Here is a 26533-nt window from a genome sequence, read left to right as displayed (position 1 = left end):
AGCGTATTGTACTTGGCTCTAGGTCTTCTGCCTTCCCAAATCCATTGGCAATTTTATATGAAGCATTGCCATGAAAACTCGATTTCCTATTTCCCCATAAAAATACAAAACTGAACAGTTTTCTTGAAATAGTGCATCAGATAATTTATTTTCTTTTAAACATAAAAACGGTATATTTCAATTTTTAATCAGAACTGATGTAAAAAGCGTTAAATTACAAAATAGAGCTAAATTAACGAGATACATTGAATACTCTTGAATTTTGAATTTGGCGATTTTCTATTTAAATTTAGAATGCGCCTCCGCGAAGACGTAGCACCAAATGGAGTGTCGATTCCTTCTGTATATTGTAGTCGGACAAAGTACGTCCATCCTCAAGTTGCTTGCCGGCGAAGATCAAACGTTGTTGATCTGGTGGGATTCCCTCCTTATCTTGGATTTTGGCTTTGACATTCTCAATGGTATCCGAAGGCTCAACTTCCAAGGTGATTGTTTTGCCGGTGAGAGTCTTCACGAAGATTTGCATACCACCACGGAGTCGCAATACCAAGTGGAGGGTTGATTCCTTTTGGATATTATAATCGGACAAGGTGCGTCCGTCCTCCAATTGCTTACCGGCGAAGATCAAACGTTGTTGATCTGGAGGAATACCCTCCTTATCTTGGATCTTGGCCTTAACGTTCTCAATGGTGTCAGATGGCTCAACTTCCAAGGTGATGGTTTTGCCAGTGAGGGTCTTCACGAAGATTTGCATTCCACCACGGAGACGCAATACCAAGTGAAGAGTAGACTCCTTCTGGATGTTGTAGTCGGACAATGTGCGTCCGTCCTCCAATTGCTTGCCGGCGAAGATCAAACGTTGCTGATCTGGAGGAATACCCTCCTTATCTTGGATCTTGGCCTTAACGTTCTCAATGGTGTCAGATGGCTCAACTTCCAAGGTGATGGTTTTGCCAGTGAGGGTCTTCACGAAGATTTGCATACCACCACGGAGACGCAATACCAAGTGAAGAGTAGACTCCTTTTGGATGTTGTAATCGGACAAGGTACGTCCGTCCTCCAATTGCTTACCGGCGAAGATCAAACGTTGTTGATCTGGGGGAATGCCTTCCTTATCTTGGATCTTAGCCTTAACGTTCTCAATGGTATCTGAAGGTTCAACTTCCAAGGTAATGGTTTTGCCAGTGAGGGTCTTCACGAAGATTTGCATTCCACCACGGAGACGCAATACCAAGTGAAGAGTAGACTCCTTCTGGATGTTGTAGTCGGACAATGTGCGTCCGTCCTCCAATTGCTTACCGGCGAAGATCAAACGTTGTTGATCTGGAGGAATACCCTCCTTATCTTGGATCTTGGCCTTTACGTTCTCAATGGTATCTGAAGGCTCAACTTCCAAAGTGATGGTTTTGCCGGTGAGGGTCTTTACGAAGATTTGCATACCACCGCGGAGACGCAATACCAAGTGAAGAGTAGATTCCTTTTGGATGTTGTAATCGGACAAGGTACGTCCGTCTTCCAATTGCTTACCGGCGAAGATTAAACGTTGTTGATCTGGAGGAATACCCTCCTTGTCCTGAATTTTTGCTTTAACGTTTTCAATTGTATCGGAAGGTTCAACCTCCAGAGTAATTGTTTTACCCGTCAAAGTTTTAACGAAGATTTGCATACCACCACGTAAGCGTAGAACTAAATGTAGAGTGGATTCCTTTTGAATATTATAGTCGGACAGTGTGCGTCCATCCTCCAACTGTTTGCCAGCGAAAATCAAACGTTGTTGATCTGGGGGGATTCCTTCCTTATCTTGAATTTTAGCTTTGACATTCTCAATGGTATCGGAAGGCTCAACCTCCAAAGTGATGGTTTTTCCCGTCAAAGTTTTGACGAAAATCTGCATGCCACCACGTAGACGAAGAACCAAATGAAGTGTAGACTCCTTCTGGATGTTGTAATCGGACAGAGTGCGTCCGTCTTCCAGTTGTTTACCGGCAAAGATTAAACGTTGTTGATCTGGGGGGATTCCTTCTTTGTCTTGAATCTTAGCTTTAACATTTTCAATAGTATCGGATGGTTCAACCTCCAGAGTGATGGTCTTGCCAGTCAAGGTCTTCACGAAGATTTGCATTTTGGAAAGGGTGCTACAATAACGAAATCAATAAAAAAAAAATATGAAATTATTTTGGTGAAAAGTGAAAATTTTTAATTTAATCACAAATAGTTAATTTATGAAGAAACTGATGACTAATCCTATGTTGTTATTCACTGCTTGTATATGTTTGTATGTAAGCGCTTTATGTAGTCATTACTGTTCCAGAAATTTCTGTTGCAATAGTACTCGTTTACGAAAAAATTACTTTTTGATTAAAAATTATAATTTAAAATTTAATTTTAGATTTCAAAGTAAAATCTTTCAAAAAGTAATTGCTAATGAGGTCAGCTATGACGCCATCTTGAAATTATGCGCAGAGGAAAATTTTCGATCGATTTCACAAGTGCAGCGCTGCTTGCATATACAGATACACATTTCTACCAATTTTCCATTGGCTCTGAACAAAGTTATTTTTTACACAATTGCACAAATTGAACTGGCATTAAAATGCATTTGCATAATCAATACACTCACCTTAACCTTCTTTTTCACAAAGAAATTAGTTTTTCAATAAAAAAAATAGTGGTTCTCCTCTGCAGTAATTCTCAATATAGTTTGCCTATTTGCTTTAAATAGATTTCTCCTTATATATATATTTCAAAGCTCACTTATTTTCACAGAAAATTATCACAAACAACAAGCGCTGGTAAACCTTAAAGTGTTTCACTCACAATTATTAAATACCGTTTGAGCAATAGCAGGCTAGTGCTCGCTTTTTATACCTATGCTCGTGTATAATGGAAAATATACAAATTTCCCTTATTTCACTGGAAGTGCTACGCAATGGCCGTTATATACAAGAAGAGACACATTGGCTATCTCTTTTGTGTACTTTTTGTTTGGTTTTTATGCTACGCTTTATTCCCACGCCATTTCAGCATTTCCGACTTTAAAACATATTATATTTATTTCTTCATTGTTCAAATCATTCGTGGTTTATGAAGTGCAGTTGAAATTTGCGAAAAATGTTGCTTTTTTGACGCATTCCCTTATTGCGTATTTGTGAAAAAATTATTTTCTCAAATCTTCTGTCTCTTTCGGGGGTTTGGTACATTTTCTATGCAGTGTTGGTAGCGCGTTTGTATTTTTATGTTATAGGTTTTTATTTTATATTATTTATCTGCAAAATATGCTATATTTGCAGTGCTGCTCGATTGTAAACACTTTATTATGAATTCTCTTTGTTATTGCAAATATTAACGGGTCAAACGTTAAATGATGGGCACATATTTACTTGCGCATTCGTTTTTTTTTAATATTTGCAAATAACGCTTGCCAACACTGTGTTTAGTTTGTTCTTGGGGCTTGAAAACATCCCAAAAGTTGACATTGGAAAGCTTATGTACTGGAAGCGATGGTTTTTTTATTTCATTATATACAATTATATTTTACTCAAAGGCTGGAAACAGCTGACTCTTATATGCTCGTTATTGCATTAGCCTATACGGGTTATCTTTGCACTTTGGCAAATAACCTATGAAGTGCGTTGAGCAGCCGCAGTTATATATATACATACATACACTTATATATATGCACATATATATGTACATACATACATATGCATATTTAGTGCTTATATAAAACGGCTGTTCTTGCACCTTCCAGAAAAGGGGAACGTGGGTTGTTATAAAAATAAGATTCTTCTTCTTAAAAATAAGATTACTTGCACTATTTATTTGCGTTTCATTTATAGAAACAAATTTAACACATTTCTACTAGCATTTTAGTTGTACACTAATTAAATAACTTGGTTTTTGACAAAATTGTACTTACTTTTTGTTTGCTTACACTTTATTTGTTTGTTAAATGGCTTTTGTTGTAATTCTCACGTTGCAATTGCATGTGATCACTAGTTTTACGAAAACTTCAAAATTTTCTTTAAATTGACAAAAATATTCAGATTTTCAGAAGAAATTCAATTTTCTTAGAAATTAAGCAAGCAAGTGTTATATACTCATTGTTTGCGACAAGTATTTTTTAAAAGAACTTTTGATTGATGAAGAGGGGAATTATATACATACATATACATAACTATATCATATATCTACATACATATGTATGTATATAATTATATTTTCGATACATACACATGCTTTGGTTTTTTTTTATTTTTTTTTGTTTGGAAGGGGTTTAAAATTTGGTATTTATGTACATATGCATATACAATTATCATATACATATGTATGTACATACAATATCACTAAATTTTACAGTAAAACAATATTTTCTAAAACATGCAAATCACTAGTTAAAATTGTGAAATAAATTATCGCAAGTGGATAGCGATGAGTGGTCTTAACTATAAATGTTAGTATATAAGTACATACATACGTTTATATAAATATCTGTACATAAATATGTATATATTTGAAGTAAACAGTTGTATCAACATATATGTATGTACATATATACTTATGTATGTATGGATATATCAAACTTTTAGCAAAAGCCATTTGGAGTATTTAGTACTTCCTTGTAAACTCGCTGGTCATATCAAAACACTGCCAAAAATATGCATGTTTGTAGATACATAAGTACATACACATGGAAGTATATTTTCACAAAATACAGACGTATGTATGTATGTGCATATTATGTATGAACTTGTGTATTTTCTAGGCAAAGGGAAAAACTGTAGGCAGGCCAATTTAGTAGCCCTGACCGACTTTTGTAAGCATTTCCGTAGTCTAGATGCACCCATACATATCCACATACATATGTAGCATAAATATGAATATAGTATGAGTTTATATACATATATGTACATATATATCCAAATAAGTATGTATGTACATACATACATATGTATGTATATAGAGTATATGGACGCCTCTTGTTGAGTTACTTACTTTCACTAGAGATTAGTGCCTTTCTGCATGAATAGCTTTTTTCTTTAGAGTTTTTGCAAAATACTATTTTCTAAACAGCTGAAAGAAAATTTACGGGTTACTGAACCGTTTTCGTCTAGACAATTTAATTGCTAATCGATATGATGCTCTTTGTTTATCATATAAGTATGTACATACATAAGTACAAGAACTTTTCCAATATCCACCCTACAAAAATACTATTTCCAATGGCATATAAGTTGGTGAGATAAAAGAGGGGTTTCGACGAAGCAGATGCTTTGCCGATTACGAAGTAAACACCATGTATATAAATATTCATACATACATGTGTATATTATATACTTGGTAATAATTATTAGTCAAGCAGTCAAAAACGCAAAAAGAGCGCGTTGACCACAAACAGACCAATGAACGCCAGCGTTGTCATTGGGATCTCCACACATACATATGCTTGTACGCATGTGTGTTTTTTAAGTCACAGCTGTTTTGACGTTTCGAAAAGGAAGTGTTTTGTTTATTATTATTATTTTCTCTCGTTTAACAATTTAATTTTTAGCTTCTCTGTTAACACATTAACAATACATAAGTATATAATCATAATACCAAATCGCCGGCGTGTGAAAATTATAAATAATTTTCGCGAGCGTCATTTTCCACGTTATAAACATAAATAATCTCCAAAATATAAACAATTGTTTGAAAAAACAAATGCATGCACAGTACACATTTAATATACATTTGTATTTATGTACATATGTATGTATGTGTATTAGTTTAGCTAACTATGTATTAACAAATGAAATTTTGTTGTGGCAGACGTACGTTAATTTGCTCACGCTGCGCACCTCAAGGTCATTTCATGTACGACTTCGAATTATTATCAAAATTGTTTATAAATACGAATTAAGTTCAACAACTTGCAAAAAAAAACCGCCAGCGGCAATAAGTATTTAGTAAAGAATGCTAATACAGATAAGAATGTTTGTCAACATGAAAGCTTGTGTCCAAATCGATTTAAAAAACGGCAATTCATTATATTGATAACAGCTACTTTGTTAATAATAATTCTAATATTTTTTTCAGACGCTTATCTTCGAACCGGGTTTGTCAATTACACTTACAACGAAACCGTTAACGGCTGGCAGATGTTTTATTTTTACACTACTATTGCCTTTAATGCAAAAATATTTTAAAAATACACATATGTATGTATGATTATATGGATGTGCGAAAAACTTAAGTTATATTTACCATGCTGGCTTAAAGCTGTAGATTGCCTGGAGATGCATTACGAGCTTTGAAGCCCAGCGTTTGGCAATAAAGTAAAGACTATTCAGGCAATCTTCGTTCGTGGGCTTACAATCCATTGAAATCCAATCCGGGACCTTTACAATATATTTGTACTTGGCGTTGTGCTAGTTGATGATGGCGATACATGCGGAAATCATGACTCAATAACTATAAAATATTGCAATCTCCAACGATGAGATTTAAACTTAATTGAATGACTTTTGGGCTTAAGACTTGCGCTCATGGCGTTCGACCCTGTAGAAATTTCTATAGTACTTTCAACTTTCTATATGAATTGCTGATAATTTCGGAGTACTACTGGGTGAAGAGTTGTTTAACATTTGACATAGCTTTATACATAATTTCTGAAACTTAAACATACATACATAAATATTGTCAAAATTGTGTATAAATATTGCCAGCTAAAACAATAATACAATGTCGAATTTCAATAAAATTTTCAATAGTACCACCATCACTGGACGCGCCAATGTGAGTAGTGCCAACAATGCATATCATACATTTGCATATTACATGGAACAATTTATTGGCAGGTTGCCAAAGCGACTTACGCTTCCTTCGCCTTGTTCTACATAATACATCGCTTACGCAAACGCTCAAAGACTGCGACGCAATGCAGCGACTGTGAGTGTAAAAATTGTCACGATGGAAAAGCCGCAACGGCAGATCAATATGATAGAGATGCCAGCGGCAGCGCGTGCGATGTTGAGACTTGGCGGCGCGCAATTGACGCAAATAAGCCGTCAACAGCAAATACCGGTGGTGCTGTTGGTAATGAAAGCGGCATTACGGTGAATACAGTCGAAGTGGCAGATGCAGGAAGTGCCGTTAAACGCGAAGTGCACATTTTGGGGCCCGTAAATGCGCATAAGCAGCAGGCAAAAATGAAATCCTGCGATGCCGATGATTAATCGATATTTATACAAATTTTTTTAAGGATTTTTTTATGAATTCAATATTTTTTCGAGTTTTAACTTGACTTTTCGATAATAACTAAATTTTGAAAACTTAACAAATATAAAAAAAAAAATTTTAACAGCTAATGAGTATTATTATTATTACAGTAAATTTAAATAAAAAAATACATATGCATGAGTGCAAAAAATTTTATATTGAAAAAACTGCCATCAAACTATAAGGTTCACTACACACATATATGTAAATACAAATTTGAGGTTAGATTTTGTGCGAAAAAGTTGCCTACGCCTTTTATCGTCTACTAACAATATACAAACTATATACATTATTATTTTTTGATTTAATAGTTTTTATTTAAATTTTGTTCTTTTAATATTTCATAAATTTGCGTTGACTCGCTGCATAGCAACTGCGCATTTTCAAATACATTTTGCGTTTATTTTTCATCATAAAACACTACAAATAAGGTATTCGGATGAATTTAGATCCACTTTTAAGGTTTTGCTACATAGTAAAAGCTAAAATATGTTACGCATAAAGTATTTGCTAAATTTCCATTTAAAATGTGTTTTAAAATATTTGTTTTTGTAGTTCTATGTATGTGTATGTGTGTACGCGTGTGTTTATTTTTGAATTTAGTTTATATAAATATAATAATTTAGTACTACATTTCATAAAAATATTAGAACAGTTGATTAAATACACATACATATACATATGTAGGTACATATATAGATTATTATATTTTTAAATTAATAAAAAAATATTATGCACATAGCATTTTCACTAAAAAAAAAAGAGACGAAAGCATAATTTTTCAAGTCTCTAGCTAAACTGTCGCTAAAAATCATAATAAAAAAAATCTGAAGATTATCATGAATCTAAGAATATGTGTATGTATACTCTTATAATAAAATATTTTAGATAAAGGATAGTAACTAAACTATAGGAAATAACACACAAAGCTATGTGTAAATTAAAAAAATAATAATTTTTTAAAATAAAAATAAAAATTATGTTACAAAAATAGGTAAAAAATACATATTGAGATATTTAAAATTTTTTTAAATATATTTCAAATAATTTAAAATTTTTCATTTAAGTCATGCAACAGAAAAAAATTAAATTATATTTATAAAATAATAAAAAAAATTATTTTCCAACTAAATTATATTTATAAAATAATAATAAAAAGATTAGTTTTTGTATATAATCCAAAAATTTGTTTTTAGTGCTAAATTATTTAAAAAAATGTTAATAATATAAATCAAAAAAATTGATTTCAGTGCTAATTTGCTAATTACTAAATCACTAAAGCTACCAAACAAATTATTTATGCTCAAACATTTTTCATATTTGTTGCTAAAATTAATACATATTTTTTTGTTGAGTAAATATAAAGTTATAAAATATTTTTTATTCAATATCTTTGTTAAATCCATTTTTAAAGTTTAGCAGGTTTTGTAATATTTGTTGTGTTGCTGTTTTTTGTTTGTATGGAAATTCACAAAAAAAACGAATACATAATAAATTCATAGAATGCAGAAAAATAATGGAATTGCATTTAACTCAATGTTTGAAAGCCTGCATGTATGTATGTATATGTGTGTGTAGATGTATGTGATTTACATAAACATATTTAGCTGCAATAATTTTTTTCAATGTCACACAATATTTTTGCGTTAACACTTAGTAACATAATTATTTTTTGCGCAATAAAATTTATGTGTTTTAATACTATTTTAACGGAATTTTGGTTTTCTGCAATAATATATATATTTTTTTGCAACGGATGTGCGGGTTTATGCTGCTAAAATATGGAATTCTATAATTCATTTGATTTTCGAAATTACACATGTTTGGTATGCCTTTGAGGCGATTTAATTATTTCCTTTTTGGTTACGCGGTTTTCGCTTCGTTTCTGTGGGGTCGTATGGTTTCTTTTGTAAGGTGCTGCAAGTATAACGGAATATGTCAATATATAATATTTAAGCAAAAATACTTCATTTATTATCTCTAAACTTATTTTCGATTTTTTTATATCAAAAATAAAATAATTTTTCTAGTGTACTTACCAAACTACGTTCGCTGCTACTATAGACTACATTTTGCACAAAATTTATGTATGTATTTGTATATGCATGCATGTATGAATATCCTTGAAATTCATTATCCAGTATATTTGTATTTTATTTTTATCCTTTGTTTAGCGTGAAACCCAGTTCACGTTCCACTAATAGTTAATTTTGATTTAGGCCTCATTACTCGCAGCCGATTCCAGATCGCTGTCGTCCTCGCTGCCTGTCGCTTCGGTGGGATCACCCATGGCAACGCGTGCATACTCGTCCGTGTCAATGCTTTTGCAGAAATGTATGGCATATTTAAGCTTTTCTAGCAGAACAGCCTGTTCGAGAAATAATTTCATTATATTATTTGGATACATTTTTTAACTACGTATTTTCGATTCATACATATGTATGTATGTATGTATTAAAAATTTATTTAAATATTGGAAAATTTTATTTTCGAATTTTCGAAATTGAAATTTCGAATTTTCGAAGTTGATTTTTCTTTAATCTAAACGCAAGTGTATGCCTTATATAAAGAATTTTTACGAACCTTGCAAGAGTAACGCGGCATTTTTAGCAAAAAGAAGCAAGTATAACTCTCCGGTAGAAAGTTGTCGGGCGGGCTCTTTTCCAGCACCTGCAATACAAAGTCCCGACCACGAAAATCGGCAATAGTGCGCGGTAGGCGTGTTCGGCCCCACACAAAGCGTAGAAATAGCGATCGTTCCTTAAAAAAAAAAAATCGCATATTACCATGTGGAATTGGAACGTGATTAAAGATTGAATTGCACTCACCTGGTTGGAGAACTCTTCCATCACTTCCCAGAACCATGTCACCAACGAAGAATTCGGATCGAAACCCTTGTATGTGGCCACGGACTTCAGCAGTCCCAGTGGTATATCCGGCGAGCCGCAAACCATCGCTTGCAATTCGGACGCCGAAAAGAGTGACAGCAATGGTACTGGTATTACCTTGGACATGCCGTCACGCACCGCTTTAACCTGCTCATCGAATTCATGTAGACGGAAATTCAAAGCCAAACGCACGTATTCATGGCGATTTTGCGGCGAGATGCGCGTGTAGCGCGTAGACAGTGGCACCTCATGTCCTTTGGCCGAGGATGTGGAGAAGGGCAGCTCTAGTGTACTAAACACTTTCGGATCGTCGTCCATGTTGCGTATGCAAAGCAAACCGGCGACATAATCACGATCCACCTCTGTGAGATCGGAGGGACGTAGCTGTTCTCCAGCTAATTGACGCCAGACCGCTTCTGCCAAACTGCAAAGCAATGAAAACGTTAAATCTATTGCAGACACAAAACTTCGACGCACTTACTTCAAACTTAATGGCGAGCCTGTGCGGACCGCAATACCCATCAGCACGCCAAGGAAACGGAACATGTTCATCTGCAGCACGGAGCCGAGTGTCGGGTCTAGTAGGAAACAGTCGCGATTAGCACCAGCCTCGCCGCGTCCATTTGGTGTTGTTATCAGCAGTGGCACACTGCCATTCTGCAGTTCATCACACATTTCGGCGATTGATTCGCTGTAGCCGCCGCCACAATCGTCTACACTCTCGCCGACAAACTTCACCTTCCACACGCGATGCGGGAGAGAGAGCGCTTCTTGCGTAAGAAGCGGCAGCTTCTGCACCATCTGACCGAAAACGCTTTTCATGCCATCAATGCCGGCGAGGCCATTACCAGACTTGTTACGCGAGCGCTTCACCTGTATGCGGTTGAGCTCAATTACGGGTCCATGTTGCTTGTCGCGCACCATAGTTGTTTGTATGACCTTGCGGAAAGCGGCCTCTTTGATGGTATACACGAGCACATCCTTTAAAGCACCCAAGCTGAGCTCACCTGTAGCAGAGATTAAAGAAGAATTAACTGATTTATGAAGACTCAAAGGTTACACGAACTCACCTGTGATTGGCAGCATGGCCAAACAAGGGCACAGCAGCTCCGAGAAATGATGTAGCAGCACCAGACGTGCATGTAACGCCTCCGGCGGCATTTCGCGCACCAGGTCATATTCGAGCGGTGGATTGGGTGGTGGACGCATGCGGTCGGTCAGTTGTGACGTGGACATAGCAATCGTATGCGCAGAGCCGCAAGTCACCTTCACTATATGTTTGTTCTGCAGTGCAGCCACTAGCCGTGGACGTTGTATAGCACTTACCGTGCCATCGCCGAGTTGACCTTCATCATTGTCGCCCCAAGTAAAAACTTCACCCGCATCGGTGCAGGCTACACAATGAAGCGAGCCTGTTGCAATCGAGACAATTTTTTTACCTTGCAGTGCTGCCACTTTTTTAGGACGACGCACATGATCCACAGTGCCATGTCCGAGCCGATGGAAATCTCCTTTGCCCCACGTGTAGACAGCGCCCGATTTGGTGAGCGCCACCGAAAATTGTGAACCACATTCCACCTTCACAACGCCCAAACCAGCGAGGCTTTCTATTTTATAGGGTAGCTTGCAGCCATCCGAACCGCCGCGTCCCAGTTTACCATAGTCACCGTCACCCCAACTCCATACATTGTCGTCGTCGGTGATACAAAGTGTCTGCGCATCCCCAGAGCCACAAGCCACATCAATGGCGCGATAGCCTAGCAAAGCTTCCACAAGTTTTGGACGCAATTGATCCTCCGAGTCCCCATGTCCCAGACGGCCGTAACGTCCTTTTCCCCAGGTGAGCACATGACCCGACGAGGTTATAGCTGCTGAGTGAGCACTACCGCAAGCGATATCCACTATACCAATACCTGTGAGATCCTCAATGAGCTTCGGACGGTCGTAACTCATGCGGTTGCCATGACCGAGCTTGCCATCTTCACCCTCGCCCCAAGAATATACTTCACCTTCAGTTGTTAATGCGAGACAATGTTTGCCGCCCGAATTTACAGCTACTTTCTTCACAAAAACGTGCTGCAGGGATCCTATCAATGTTGGTATAGCCCAGGAATCTGTGCCGCCTACGCCAAGTCGACCACCCGAACCATAACCGGTAGCAAAACACTTGCCATCAGGTGTCACTGCGAAGAGTGTTTGCTCGCCGCCGGCCAATTGGACGGGTCGCAACAGACTAAGCGCCTCACAAGGTGTTGGTGTCTTAATACGGCTGCCTTCCAATCCTCCCAGCTGACCACGATGGTTGTGGCCCCAGCCGTAGATTGTACTAGCGCCGCCCCAGGAGAGAGCCCAGTCGTCCGGTCGTCGATTGAGCCACTGTAGCAGCTGGCTGTCGTGAGCGCTCTTGAAAACCACATGGTCCTCGTGTAAAAATTGTGGCATATCATTGCCTGTAGAGGGCGCCAGTGGTGGCAGGTTAGCGCACACACCAGAGATGATACTACCACTATTCGGTTCGTGTAGGGAGAGCGACATCATTGAGTCAATTAATTGTATGACATTGCTGGTGCTGGGCGTCAATGTGTTGACCATAATTGAGCTGGATGGAGGTGGTGGAGGAGTTGGATTGCTATTCGTGCTGCCTGCAGACGAAAGCGATGTTGTTGAGTTCATCATCGAACCGACGCTGCCGCCGCCTGGTGAATGACTTGGTTGGGGCGGTGGCATCATTTCGGCGAATTTCTTACGCACCTCCATGCAGAATGTGCGCGGCAATTCCGTGCGCTTTATGAGCGACTGCGCCACGCGTACAGCAATGCAGTAGCGTTTGAACCAAGCCCACTTGTGCACATCAGCCGGTGGTAACGCGGCATCCAACTGCATATCGCAAGCGAGTGCCGCCAGGGTTTTGAAGTAATCGGAGTGCATGAGGTGTATGCCGCCACGTACTTGCGGCTCCTCATACTCATATTGACGCAACAATTCCGGTATGAGGGGCAATAAAATAGAATTTAGCGAAGGATCCAATGGCTTTGGTGCATGTTTTGAGAGTAGTACGGAGTGTAGCTGTTTTATCGACCAAATGCGCTGTGTCGTTGTGAGGGAGTTGAGCTGCGCGCAGGCCGCTAAGGCGGCTGCTAACCGCAACAGCACGCTTGTGTTATGCGGCCCCAAGCGCTCATTCAGCAAAGCCATCACTAGCGGCATTGATGGCTGCGAGAGCACTGCGCGGTCAGAGCCGCGTTCATGCAACGCGGTCGCTGGCATAATTGCATGCACCCAAAAGCGCCAGCCCCAACCATTTACTGAGCTGTCCGAGGTGAACTTCCAACGCATCTCATCGCCGAGTATACGCACTTCGGGTGCCCATTGCGCGTATTCACGGCCGGAGCGCACGGCGACTACGCGACCAGAAGCATCCATAATTACTAGCGGATCGTTTCGTTTCTCTGTGCTGCACTGACTGTCAAATTCTATGCGAAGCGACTCGGCGCCGGGTATCTTCACCTGGCCCACAATTGTCATGTTGTCCACGTAGGGATGACTGCTCTCGCGCATGACAGGTTTTGGTACTTTGCCCAAGCTATAGCGCGACGTGCATAAATCTTCAAGTTCTGTAATACAGGTCTCCAACAACATGGCGCCAATAGTTGGTGAGTTTGAACCGAGCGCAGTGAGTGTATCGGAAATGGTCTGCGCAGTGCTGAGTGGTCCTGTGCGTCCAGCGACACTCAACTTAAGCAACTCCACTAGGCTTTTGGCTTCAGCCTCACCTAGCAATGAGGTGAAGTCATCCAAGCCGGTGAGACTGATCTCCTCAATTATCTCCTCCTGGTTGGTCATGGTGGCGGCCAGCGCAGACATAGCGCTGGCGGACATTTTCGAATGTTTATGTGGTGCATTACTGGAAATCGATGCCGAAAGTGAGAGTGAACCGGTTAAGCTTTGGAATGCGCTTAACGGTCCAGCCGGTGCGGGCACAATTTCCGCCTCTGGCGAGGGTTCGTGTACGGCCGGATCGGTGGCATCGGCTGGCGCCTCTCCACCACCCTGTGCGATTACTTCGTTATTACAGTTGTTATTGTTGATGTGGCCATTATGACCGCCCAATGTGCCATGCGGTGCGCTGCTTGGAGCGCCAATTGTAACGTCTTTACCTAAAGTAGCGTTAGTGCCTTCATGTACATCGAATTCGCTGGAACTCTTCTCGTGCAAATTCACTTTACTGTGGCTGGTTAGTGCAGCGACGATCAGCTGGCGTGCCTGCAGTATGCTCATGGCATTCAGCACATAGTTGAGCGCAGTTTGACGTGCGCCATCGGTTTCAAGGGAGAGCAAGGTCTCGCTGAGACTGAACTTCGCCGTCGGTTTCGACATATTTGTTGTTGTTGTTGGTGTATTTAGATGCGTATCAGTGTCATAAATACCGAGGCTGCTGCCTCCCAGTGGATCTTTGGAGGTCGCGAACGGCACAGGACCTTTCTTCTCATCCTCCGATGGTGATTGCGGCAAACCCCAAGCGACAGCGTGCGAACTGCCGCAAGCGACACGATTGACAAACACAGAATCCAAGCCAATGACCAGCGCCGGTTTCTTATTCACCACAGTATTACCAGAACCCTGTTGCCCGTGGTCGTTGTCGCCCCACGCATACACTTGTCCGGTATCGGTGACGGCCAGGCAATGCAGGGCACCCACTGCTAGGTGGATGACTTTACGGCCGCGTAGTGCTTGTATCGGTTGCGGTTTGCGTACATGTTGGTCACTGCCGTGGCCTAAACGATAATAATCACCCTTGCCCCAAGTCCACACCTCACCGGTGCGTGTAAGCGCGAGGCTGAATTGTGCGCCACACTCAATTTGTATGACACCGATGCCGGTCAGACGCTCGATTTCGTGTGGTATCGAAGAACCTTCTGAACCGCCGCGGCCCAATTTGCCGAAATCACCATCGCCCCACGAGTAGACAATACCATCTTCGGTTAGTGCTAAAGTTTGCGCGTCCCGACTGCCACACGCCACTTGTATAACACGTTTACCGCTCAATGCTGTGACCAATTTCGGCTTCAGTTGCGTAACATTGTCGCCGTGTCCTAATCGTCCATATTCGCCTAAACCCCAAGAGTATAGTTCCCCGGCAGATGTGATAGCCGCACTATGCGATGAACCACAGGCAATGTCACGTATCTTCTTCGCACGTAGCGCCTCAATAAGTTTTGGTTTGTCCATTGTAAGCCGGTTGCCATGGCCCAGCTTGCCATCCTCACCTTCGCCCCAGGAGAACACTTTACCGTCCAATGTTAGAGCCATCGCATGTTTACCGCCCGAGTGAACGGCTACTTTCTTAACGACATACTGATGCAAAACTGGTATCTGTCGTGGCACTGACACATTAACACTGATGCCCAGGCCGAGCCGACCGTTCGTACCCTCACCACATGCGTACACCTTACCATCCTGCGAGACGATAAATAACGACTTCGAGCCGCCCGCAATATGTATGGGTCGCAAGCGACTGATAGTTTGTGAAAATGTTGGCACTTTCACTTTGGAACCTTTAAGACCGCCCAGTTGCTCCTTGTCGTTGAGACCCCAGACCATTACAGTACAAGGCGGGTCGCAAAGCGTCGAGGATTTAGGATCAGCGTTGCCATAGGTGCTGCTTAAGCACGAATTGGAGTCGCTCATCTGCTCATATTCACAAGCCAAGAACGAAGCATTCATTAGCAGCAGATCGAGATCTGTTTGTTTGCGGCGTCCGATGATGTTCAGGCCGTGTACTTTACACTGTATGCCATTGTTGCGGCACTGCTTGATTACTATTTCGATCCAGGGGTAGTACTGGCGCACATCGCTCATCAGCGTTACTGTAGTATCGGTGTTTTTTATTGAAATCCATGAGTAGTCCTTCAAGTTCCCAATACTGTCGCCGACGCGCACCACTACCAACGAAGGCTGATGCGAGTGATCGCCCGGACTGACCACAATCGAAAGACTGTGCACCAATATATGTTCATGTATCTCCAAGCGGATCCAATGCTTGGTCTGACTGCTCGATGAACTTTGCCAGCAATAGGGACTGCGATCGAGTAGATGTTTCGCGGTTGCTTCGTTCGAGGACACCGTAAGTGAGCGTATACAACGGGACCAGTCTTCGATGAGATCGCTGGGTGTTGGCACCGCGCCGCTGTTCAGACCAAGTAGGCCGCCTGTAGTGCCTGCTACTTGGTTACCACCCACCACTTCTATGTCATTCAATGTACCCTTCCAACCAGCATGTTGGGGAAAATCCACGGTGACATCTTTCCCGCGTACTGCGGTCACTGTGCCGACACTGCCACGCAGCACATAACCCCACTTGTAGCGTGACACTGCGCGCAAGCGTACCTGTGTGCCGACACTCACCTGTGCGGAGCGTTCGCAAGCCGTCTTTTCACGCGGCATTTCCAAGAGCTCGATGTGTACAAAGCAGACCCAATAGGTGTTTCCGTGTAGCTGCCAGTCCACCTGCACGTTCAGATCATGTAAGCCCTCTGTATCCACCTTGAGCACTGTGCCAATATCACCCTTTTTAATCTCCTCAAAGTCGCGGCAACAACGCACTAGCATGCCGGGGCAAACGAGCCCGCGCACATACAATGCGTACTGATCGGCCGAGGGAAAGTCCTTGCGCGTCTCAAATTTCACCAGCTGTTCATGTATGGAGGATCCCTCTACGGTATCGGAGCTGCTGTCCAAGCTCTCGTTGTCTGAATCAGCTTCCGGATCATGCAAGGTCTGCAGCTTCGCTTGCAGTGAAGTGTCGCTAGAAGAACCGGCGGCTGGCACACTACTACCCACCAATGGCGGCTCCAGATAATCTGTTGCATCGATGGTATTTGCGCAAACGTCGGGGTGCTCGAGTATCCACTGCACGATTTGCTCAGGTGTTGGTATCACCTCCGGATGTATGGTCAACTGCTTGACTGCCAATTCTACAGACTTTTTAGAGAAGCCCATTTCCATGATTTGCGCAATGAGCGGTGTAGCTTCTGCATCATGCTTCGGTGCTTGTGGCTGACTGCCACCGGTGGCCTCATCCAGCATACCGACATTAAAGACTGGCACGCCATGTATCATCGTCGGTTGCATGGGCGGTGTTGGTGCGGCAAAAGCGCCACCGCGTCCGGCGCTAGTCGAGGCCGCTTCATTCAGCTCAGTGTGCACTTTAGCAGCGAGCACTTGTGCGCAATTCAGCGCTGCAGTTGACAAGTCACTATAAGTGTAGATCGCCTTTATGGGCGACGGTTGGGTGGCACGTATCAAAATACTTTGTATGAGCAACTCAGTGTCAGTAATTGTCGGTTGTGCAGCAAGTTCATCACAGTTCGTGGCCTCAACACCGCCACAAGCACCCTCGGTGTTCGACTTACCTTCACCGCTGACGTTCACAGCGCCGTTGGCTTCCTCCGAGAGACTCTCTTCGGAAGAATAGGTACACAAGCCGGGCGAGCGTTGTTTCAGTATCTTCCTTAATGCCGCCTGATGCCGATAGAGCACGCAATTCGCATTTAAAACGGACAATTGGATTTGTTGCGCGCGCAGTAAACTGATGTCCACCATGTTGGGTACACATTCCTTGCGTTCGCCAGGACCGAAGAGCAGCACAGCCCAGGAGTTTAATAACATCTCATTTAGCGGCATACGAGAGAGGCTGAAAACCGAATAGTCGGCACATTCGAATGCCACGTTCAGCGAGATCTTACGGAACTCGCCATTCAGGGTTTGACCATCCGTGCTGAGCAGACACTTACCTTTGTTGGTGAAGCCACATATGGTGGCAGTATTGCCCTCATAGCAGACTTGTAGGCCGACGCGCGGTCGTATATCGCAGCCGCCTATGGTACAAAGTACGCCCATTACATAGATATACTCGTTCTCCAAGTGTTGCAGGTCCAGGCCGTCTTCGCCAAACAATTCGGCAGCGACACAGAGCTTTTGTGCCAGAAACGAGTTTATTGCCGCGTTCCAATAGGGTAGCGTGTGCAGACGGCGCAGTAGAGTTATGATCTCCTCGGCGATGGTGCCCGAGTGTGAGGCAGTCAGCAGCACGCGTGTCTTGCAGTCGCCCCCATTTTGTGACAGCGATATGTCTTGCGGGCAGTAAAGCGTAATCTTGCCCAGTGTGGAGAAGAGCTGACGCACCAATAAAGACATGCGTTGGGTATGTGCATCGTCGGTCCAGTGGATGAGTATACTCTGCAGAAGCCGTAGACAGTGAATATTGCGGAAAAGATCTTGCTCACGCGTCACAGGCTGCTCGAGCAGGCTAATGTAGAAGTCGATCCAGGTGGACGAGGACAAATATTTCGCGAGCGATTTCGATTCACCTAAGGGCGTTAAATGAGTTGTTGAAATAAAATATAAAATAAAAGTATAAGAAAAGTATGTGCTCACCTGCAATTGCTTTCAGGAAACCTAAAGTGGTCCAATTGTCCAGACCGTAGATATTACCAAGTGTGGACTTGGGATCGAGTACAGATCGAAACATGCAAGATATGCAACGCACGGCACTCTTATCCATCTGCGCGCTGTGTAAACCAATGCCTACCGAGATGATTTGTAGCGTTTTAGTGCAGGCATAACGCAGCAGCTTGGTCGGGTGCGATTCGCCATTCAGCTGAGCATCGCAGCAGAGCTCATCCTTTTCCGTTTCTGTGTCAGGTGAGATAATATTCAGAGCGCTATCGGCTAAGCGTAGATCATATTGACCCTCTTTGCCCATGCGATAGGAGTTTGTAGCGCCGGTGTACCACTCAACACGAACCCAACTGAAAGAAGGCAGAGAGAGAGAGAGAGAGAGAGAGTAAGTTCAGATAAAGGAATACATACGTACAAGAAAGAATTCCAAGTTTCTACAAATTTGTATGTAACCCCTTACCCGTCTTCGCCCACTTCGCTAATGATGCGTCCCTCACCAGGTGGATTGCCATCCTGATCGCCCCATTTCCAGTCTGCGCCCCGCACGATACGCGTGCCGATCTTCATTAACTTCGCCAGTTCAGGTCCGGTTAAGTTCGCTTTATTGGATTTTTGTTTTAAAATTGTGTCTTCATACACCACTGAGAGATCGTAGGTGTTCTTCACCGTCGGTATCTCGCCACCGGTCTGACTGAGCAAACCGAGCACCGTGCCGAGTGTGCCAGAATTCACGATTAAACTCAACTCATTGGCACTCATATCCTTGGCTAGGATGCCGAACACGCTAAGTAGAAAACGGGCACGTGGCAGCTTTTTCAAGAACACATAGGTGCCCAGATTAGAGGTATCCTTGCCGTTGCCCGCATTGTACTTGCCCTTCAACTGTATGAGGTCCTGATTGACCAGCCGCTGCAGTTCGCGCACAGCCCACTCGAGTACGCGTGATTCTGCGAGCAGCAGATCGGCTTTTTGAAAAGCCGTTATCATGTTAAGATCGTAAAGCACGTTCAACGTTGCCTGCTTGCTATAGCTGCACTTGAGATGCAAGCCTAGGTAACCGTTAAGCATATTGTACTGCACGGCGTCGAGCAAACCATGCACCTGTAACATGGCGTGGAGCATTTCTAGACCCTGTCGACGTATTTGGTAGCGTTGCACCTGACAGTACATAGCGCGACGCACGGTCTCCACATCGCACACCTCTTGCATCACAAACTCGACAATCTCCTGCATAATGGGCACATTCAATTCGCCGGAGAAGTACCATTTCTCGCGCAGCTTGCGTAAAAGATCGTTATTGAGACGCGGTTCGTCATCTGCGGGCTTCTTGTCTTCGTCGAAGTCCAGTTCATTTGCCTGCAATTTGATTTCTTCATTGGAGGTTTTGCGTTCGCTGAGTATAACGTTGTTGTCGCCGCTGTCAAGTAGGTTCTCGTTGGACAAGTTTCCGCGTAGTGGTGGCATGAGCACAGTGGCGCTGGCAAGTGAGCTGCTGTCCGCCGTGCCGACGCCAGAGTCTTTCTCAGCTGGCTCTGAGGCGGCGCCATCGCTTTGCAGTAGTGATTCCTACAAAAAAAGGGAAATGAGTGCTAAAAGCATAAACATTTTTTAATGAACCAACTTACGTGAGACTGATTCAGCTTTTGCGCCACATTCTGACTCTGTATCGTCACATTGAGTATGTCTTCCGGCTTGGCGCAGGCCAGTTGTTTCTTAGCCATGCGCATTTCGGCTATGATGCGTCGCACGACGTGCTTGAAGCGCGGCAGCCGATGTAGTATGGGCAATTTGCGTAGCGCCTCCTGTTCCAAACTCACTGCCGGACGAACTTCGTATAGCAAAAAGCGTAGACGCTCCAGCATGGGTGCGCATACTTCCTTATAGCTGCGATTTAGCTGCTGGCGTATGCGCACCACGGACCATTTGGTCTGATAGATGAGCCGTATCATGTCGGCGATTTGGCGGGGTGTCTTAGCTACAGCAACACCACCCAACTCGCGCTCCAACACGTTTAGTACCAGACCGCCCAGGCTCTGATGGCGTATCAGCACTGCGGTTAGTAAACGCTCCAACTCTTGCACGGGATGTTCGTGTGGGAACTCTTGGTGCCAAATTAAGTTGTTATCCTTGCAGTAACGTTCGGAGAGTGTCATCCAAGTGACGACCAGAGGATCGGTTAAGCGCGCTTCACTCAAACCGGATATAAAGCTTTCAATGCGCTGCTGCACACTATTAATATGCGGTTGCGCGATTACAGCGACGCCACCAACGCCGCCACCGGATGTGCTTACGCCGCCAATCCCTCCACAAACATTTATACCGTGCACAGGCGGTTCGGTGGGTGTACTGCCGGCGGTGCTGGCGCTGCTACGCGCCTCACCCTTCTCCTCGTCGAAGGGATTGCTCGGCTGCAAGAGCTGCAGTCCACCGCGTAGTATGCTGGAGCGCACAATGGTCTTGCACTGCAACTCTGCTGGCTGCTGTGCGGGGCCGGTCTGCAAGAGATTCACAACGAGCCCCAGTAGGTAAGCCAGCGCACGTTCCGAGTTGAAATGCGTGAGCACTTTGCTTTGCTGCACATGCGGCTGAAAGGGCGAGCAAAAGGTGGAATAAATTGTGGTTTTTGTGTGATGGTCAACATACCTTCTCCTCTGTCACGTATACCGCGTATCGTCCGACCTTGTAGTTGCTCAAAATGTGTTCCAAACAGTTACGATAGATGGATGTATTTAGTTCGACGGTGAGATCCTTGCCGATGCTCGTTGCCAGCAGCTCATTAATGGCCGAATTGTCGTTTCTGTAAAAAGGTAGACATAATTAGTATGATCTCGAGTTATTAAGCTACCACCTCCAGACTTACTGATAGTCGCTGACGTCACATACATAGCCATTAAGTATGATCCACTTGCCGCCATCGAGTATTTGGTTTTCGAAATCATTTTTGCGTATCAAATTCACATCGTCCTGAGTCTGCACATTCACGCCCTTCTGATTACCGCGGCATATAATGCCTGGCCAGCCCATGTCGTCCGAGTCCTGTATCTCACTGTCGCATATGACACGATTCAAATTGTCCAGCGCATGCAGCAGCGGCAGAAAAATCTTAGTCCATTCGAAAGCGGGCAAGATCGTCGGACGATCGCGTTTCAGTATGATTAGTCCGATCAGCAGCTCGTATAACAGTGTATCGGATATATCGGTTTTTATGATGTCTGCCACGCTCTCCTTGCCTTGCAGCGCGATTTCGTGAGCCTTCTGCAGCGAAAGTATGCACAGCGACACCGCGCTCTGTACATATTTGCTGAGCAGCGCCTCGGCACCGCTGATCTCCTCCTGTTTCGACTGGTGTATGTGTGCGAAAAGTAAGCGCTGAAAGCGATGCAACAAATCCAGACTCGGACTAGTATGCTCGGCAATCGTCGTCGATTGTACGACTGAGAGCGTGGTGAATGAATCATCTTCGGCCTTTGTAATACCAGCATTTATTAGTAGTTGTGTCAAACGTGCTTGCGTCAACGCAGAGTTGTTGCGTAACAGTTGTTTGATTAGATGTAGTAACGGTAAATTGTGTCCATTATCGGTGCAGTCATTAGCTTCCAAGCGTATCGCTTGCTTGAGCGCCGTTTCTAAGCCGCCTTCGGCCATCAGTGAACCGACAAGCAGATCTGTCATGAAGCGATGACCCGAGGAAGAAATGCCCGACTCAGAAGGCAGCAGGGAAGTCAAAGTTTGTGCGCGCTCCGAAGCTGTGGGCAATAAAACGCTCCAGCCGACCTACAAATACACATTAAATATGGTTTTAGTTGATTGAAATACTTGTATTTCCAAATGCCACATACCTGCAGAGTCCATTGCGCTGCCTCTTGCATGGTTTTAAGTACATTTGAGCCACCCGCCAGGCTAAGTATGCGCGTTTTCAGGCTGACCAGCAGGCGCGAACCTTCGGATAGGCCCACAGATTTTGGCGTGACGCCATTTACAATCAGCGCGTGTAATTGTAGACGCAACAGATTCAAGCAGGCCACAGCAATGCACTCGGACTCCTGATTCGGCGTTTGACGATTGTTGCTGTCCTGTCCACAGACTATGCCGAGCAATTGATCAAGCAGCCTAAATGTGTGTTCGCTGAGATCGATGACAAAAGGTATTTTCACTGGCACCCCTTGCACCGAAGTCTGACTCCATATAATGCTTTGCGCGGCGCCGCAAGCAATTCCGTAAGCTTGCACTGAGGGGTGTGTAGCGAGTATCGGATCACGCAATATGGGCTCCTTAGAGATCGCGGCGGGACACACTTGCTGGAAGTCGTTGCGACCCCAGCCGAAAACTTCGCCTTTATTGCTCATAGCGAGACAATGCCAAACGCCGACCGAGACGTCTACAATGACCTTTGACTGCGGAGGAAGAGAGGTAAGAAAGGTTCTTAGAGTTCACAATACAAAATACTTGTCAACAGACCTGCAGGGCGTTTATGTGCTTAGGCGTGTTGAGACACTGCACATTTTTGTCGAGCAAGCCATGGCCCAAGCGGCCATCGTACGCTTTGCCCCACGAATACAGCTTACCATCGCAGCTCAGCGCCATTGAGAACTGCGAGCCCGCAAACACACGTTTAATTAGCGGCAATGTTTCGATTAACTGCGGCAGTTGAGAACCATTGCACGAGCCGTTTCCCAATTTACCGTAATCACCGTCGCCCCAAGCAAACACCAAACCCTCCGCCGTCAGGCATAGCGTATGCGAGTCACCGCTGCCTAGCGCCACGTCGATTATGCTATGCTCGCGTAAGGCGTACACATGTGTCGGCAATAGTTTATCGTCTGAGTTGCCATGCCCGAGTCGGCCGTAGGTGCCGCGACCCCAAGTATAGAGGTTGCCGTTCATGGTGATGGCGGCGCTGTAGGTGCAGCCGCAATACACCGCCTTAACGCTATGCTCCAGCGATTGTATTTTGGTTGGCTGTTCGCGCAGTAATGAGTCGCCATGCCCCAAGCGGCCACCCTCACCGCAGCCCCAAGAGTATGCATTCTCTGTGCGCGATAAAATAAATAAATGAATTTTGCGAAAAAGCCGTGTTTTACTGATTAAACTTACCCATATTATCCACGGCCATGAAATGCCGGCCCTCGCAATGCGCCGTCACAGCCGCCACCGGCACGTCGCTCATTTCCTCAATAATCATCGGCTCCGTCTCCGGTTTGGCGATGCGCCAAGTATACATCTTGCCTTCGTGTGTGAGAAAGAGCACGTACTCCTCGGAGAAGGCGACTTGCTTCACTTGGAAATAGAAATTCAGCACAGGCGCGGGGTAGTGCGCGCCCGCAGCAGTGTTTGCAGCGGCTGTCAAGCCTACAGCCGGTTCGGCGGTGAAGCCATATTGATCGTGGCACAGTGATTGCCAACCGAGCGCGTAAATGCGCTGCTCATGCAGTTGTGGTGATGGGGCAGCGGATGCGCTCTCCTGTGACGCCTGTGCGTGTAAAATTGGTTTCGCAGATGGCGGTTGAGCGCGCGTAGGTAGTGGCGCGCTTGCGGTACTGGTGGGCAAATGCGGCTTTGCGAGACGATCGAGATGTGAAACAACGACCACAGCGGCTTGTTTCAAGTCCACATTGGTGGTGTCTTGTTCGGGTAGCGTGAGAAAGCGTAGAAAGGATTCGGTAGCGCTGGCCGGTGCCGACTCTGCCATATTGTTAATGCCATAGTTACCAATGCTCTCGTAACGCCGAAGTATGGGCACTAAGGGCGCGCCTGTGTTTTGTGGCACGTCGCGGTTGTCATCCGTCTCCTTTTCTTTCTCCCAAAGCATCAACAGTAGTACGATTGCCTCAAGTGTGGCGGCAAGTGTGCCCTTTTGGGCGCCCAGCTCCAACAGTAAGCACAGAGCGGTGTGGCGATCTTCACGCGGTGCTGTACACCGCCCGCCTAAGGGATCTCCGAGCGCTACTTGGCGCAGAAACTTTATAGAGCGCTCAAGTACTTCGATCCACAGAGGTGACACCTGCAAACGCGAGAGTTTAATAATTAGAAATAGTTATCGGCATATACAAACTGAAATGCTCACCTGTGTGGCATCAAAGAGCGATGCCTCCGGCAGATCTTGCAGCGATTCCAAAGCTTCACTTAACAGCTCGCTGCACATTTCAGTGTCTTCACCAGAACGCCAAGCCCGTCGCAAGAAGGCGAAGGAAAAGTTAAGCGCGGCGCGTGTGCCGACCCGAGCCAAGCCTAAAGTGGCGCGTTCATTTTCCTTTATGGGCGATGGCACGTCTACGGTTGAGAAGTGCCTTAATTTGTTAGTTGCATGGTGATTCATCTCCCTAATACGCAACGGGCTTATGCCACTGTTGACAGCGCTGCGTTGATCCTCATTGAACTTGCACTTGTCCGCGGTCGATGAAACAATACTGCTCGGCATGCCAATGTTGATGTGACACTGTAGCTCCTGTTGTTGCTTCCAGCGCGAGAGCGCCACAAAATAGCGTTCATAGATGAAAAGTTGCTGACGCAAGTGTATGGCAGAGAGACAGTTGCCTGCCGCTTGCAATGAAATGTCATGCAATTCGGCCAATAGCGTATTCTGGCAATTCAATTTCACTGTGGTGTTGGGACTTTGGCCCCATAGCCATGATTCAAAGATGACTTCTGATGAAATGCGGTTAGCGGCTGCATTCTGCACTGCTGTGGTCATTTTCTTGATGGCTGAATCGGAGTCGAGCGTACGGCAAGCGGAGCAGTTGCATGCTGACAGAGGACCGCAATAGTCGAGTGGGCAGCAGGAGCATTGCAGCTTCTGAACGCCACAGTAGTGCTTACCATCATCGCCGAGATAGGAGAGATGACCTGCCGCATTGAGTACAGGCGCTGCTGGCGAAGAAACTAATTCGCAATCTTGTATGAGATTATTCCACAGCACGGCAGCATCTTCGACGTTGCGCAAGCTAGAGATGAGATCGGCGCGCAACCATTTGGCATCGAGGAAAGGCAGCGGACGTAAATAAAGATCAGCAGTGGAATTGCACGAGGACATAACTAACGTCACTGCTGCACCTTATGGTAAGGAACAGTGTTATGTTTTTGTTTTAGGTTTTATAAGTACTGACAAGTTGTTATTGTAATGAAAACCGTAAAGCTGCGTAGTTGTTTGTTTAATCGAGTCACAATTTGTATTAAATACAAATACGCTACTGATAATTGAATTTTAAAACTTTTGACTTCTCGATTTGTTTAATGAGTTTTTACGCTATTGAAATACTGTATGATCGCTGTGCTACAATGAGCTGTCGTGCCAGCGTTTACATTTTGTATTTGCTTATCATGCAAATGCTTTTTTGTGACGCTGATAAATATATGTATTTTCTAATGCTTGATGCAAATCCAGTTATGCTAACACGATTTTCAATTAATATTTACGTGGTTTCAATTGAACGTAAAGTTTGCAAAAATTATTCAATTTAATTTTGTTTTTTGAATCACGCGTTAACCTCCAGCCTTGCCTTGCCGTGCTTTAACCAGCGAAGCGAAGCGGCTGTGTTGGTTCACACACGCTGCTCAATGTTGTATATAGCGAGCGTATGTGCGCTATATTCCACAATACTGCAATTACACCTCTTCCGCCCACAACGCTTCTGTTGTCAAGTAGTCGCGTTCAGTTTTGTGTAGCCACTGCCCCTCCCTAGTTGTTGTTAGGTTCGTCGTGTCGTCGCTGACTTTGATGTCGTCACTTTCGCTTTTGTCGATATGTTTTGACCGTGTAACAATTTATATTGATGTTTTGTTGGTGTTGTATTGTTCTCCTTCGCTATTACTTCCACTTCTATTCGATTTTGTACATATTGAATTTTTTTGTTTTTGCAGCTGCAGCTGGTATAGGCCTTTGGGGAAATTCAATTTTGCGTAAACTGCTGCCGCTGATACTAATGATT

At 44.1% G+C, this 26533-nt stretch overlaps 3 protein-coding genes across 6 annotated transcripts; 1 reads left to right on the top strand and 2 right to left on the bottom strand.

Moving 5' to 3' along the window:
- Nucleotides 1-123: 123 nt before the first annotated feature.
- On the bottom strand, nt 124-2826 carry LOC120774330 (polyubiquitin-C). Its single transcript, XM_040103880.1, has 2 exons — nt 2621-2826; nt 124-2135 (listed from the first exon to the last, which is right to left on the bottom strand). The coding sequence occupies exon 2, from the start codon at nt 2120-2122 to the stop codon at nt 290-292; it is 1833 nt and encodes a 610-aa protein (XP_039959814.1). The 5' UTR covers nt 2123-2135; nt 2621-2826; the 3' UTR covers nt 124-289.
- A 2670-nt stretch (nt 2827-5496) lies between these two features.
- On the top strand, nt 5497-7858 carry LOC120774332. Of its 4 annotated transcripts, none has more exons than XM_040103885.1 (3): nt 5497-5856; nt 6079-6777; nt 6840-7858. In XM_040103885.1, the coding sequence occupies exons 2-3, from the start codon at nt 6724-6726 to the stop codon at nt 7215-7217; spliced, it is 432 nt and encodes a 143-aa protein (XP_039959819.1). In that variant the 5' UTR covers nt 5497-5856; nt 6079-6723; the 3' UTR covers nt 7218-7858. The 4 variants fall into 4 exon arrangements, with proteins under 4 accessions (XP_039959819.1, XP_039959818.1, XP_039959817.1 ...); XM_040103884.1 differs by having other exon boundaries at nt 5497-5948; XM_040103886.1 differs by having other exon boundaries at nt 5508-5581.
- Nucleotides 7859-9055: 1197 nt separating this feature from the next.
- LOC120775604 (probable E3 ubiquitin-protein ligase HERC2) lies at nt 9056-26476 on the bottom strand. Its single transcript, XM_040105844.1, has 15 exons — nt 24673-26476; nt 23703-24609; nt 23067-23638; nt 22448-23002; nt 21469-22382; nt 21252-21405; nt 20234-21193; nt 19069-20174; nt 18585-18958; nt 11219-18517; nt 10630-11155; nt 10089-10572; nt 9844-10020; nt 9300-9628; nt 9056-9177 (listed from the first exon to the last, which is right to left on the bottom strand). Exons 1-14 carry the CDS (start codon nt 25636-25638, stop codon nt 9476-9478), a joined length of 15147 nt encoding a protein of 5048 aa, XP_039961778.1. The 5' UTR covers nt 25639-26476; the 3' UTR covers nt 9056-9177; nt 9300-9475.
- Between the last annotated feature and the right edge of the window lie 57 nt (nt 26477-26533).

This window comes from Bactrocera tryoni, chromosome 4 (genome assembly GCF_016617805.1).
Source record: "Bactrocera tryoni isolate S06 chromosome 4, CSIRO_BtryS06_freeze2, whole genome shotgun sequence".
Lineage (NCBI taxonomy): Eukaryota > Metazoa > Arthropoda > Insecta > Diptera > Tephritidae > Bactrocera > Bactrocera tryoni.
The sequence above is the reverse complement of the archived record's forward strand: the minus strand, read 5'-3'. Positions and strand labels throughout refer to the sequence as shown.

Excerpts from the sequence above, each read along its gene's own strand:
- LOC120774330 (XM_040103880.1), bottom strand. The coding sequence starts at position 2,122 with ATGCAAATCTTCGTGAAGACCTTGACTGGCAAGACCATCACTCTGGAG.
- LOC120774332 (XM_040103885.1), top strand. The coding sequence starts at position 6,724 with ATGTCGAATTTCAATAAAATTTTCAATAGTACCACCATCACTGGACGC. Across the intron at positions 6,778-6,839 it reads CCATCACTGGACGCGCCAAT|GTTGCCAAAGCGACTTACGC; the intron begins GTGAGTAGTGCC and ends ATTTATTGGCAG.
- LOC120775604 (XM_040105844.1), bottom strand. The coding sequence starts at position 25,638 with ATGTCCTCGTGCAATTCCACTGCTGATCTTTATTTACGTCCGCTGCCT. Across the intron at positions 21,406-21,468 it reads TGTGACGTCAGCGACTATCA|AAACGACAATTCGGCCATTA; the intron begins GTAAGTCTGGAG and ends ACCTTTTTACAG. Across the intron at positions 9,629-9,843 it reads TGCCGCGTTACTCTTGCAAG|GCTGTTCTGCTAGAAAAGCT; the intron begins GTTCGTAAAAAT and ends TTTCTCGAACAG.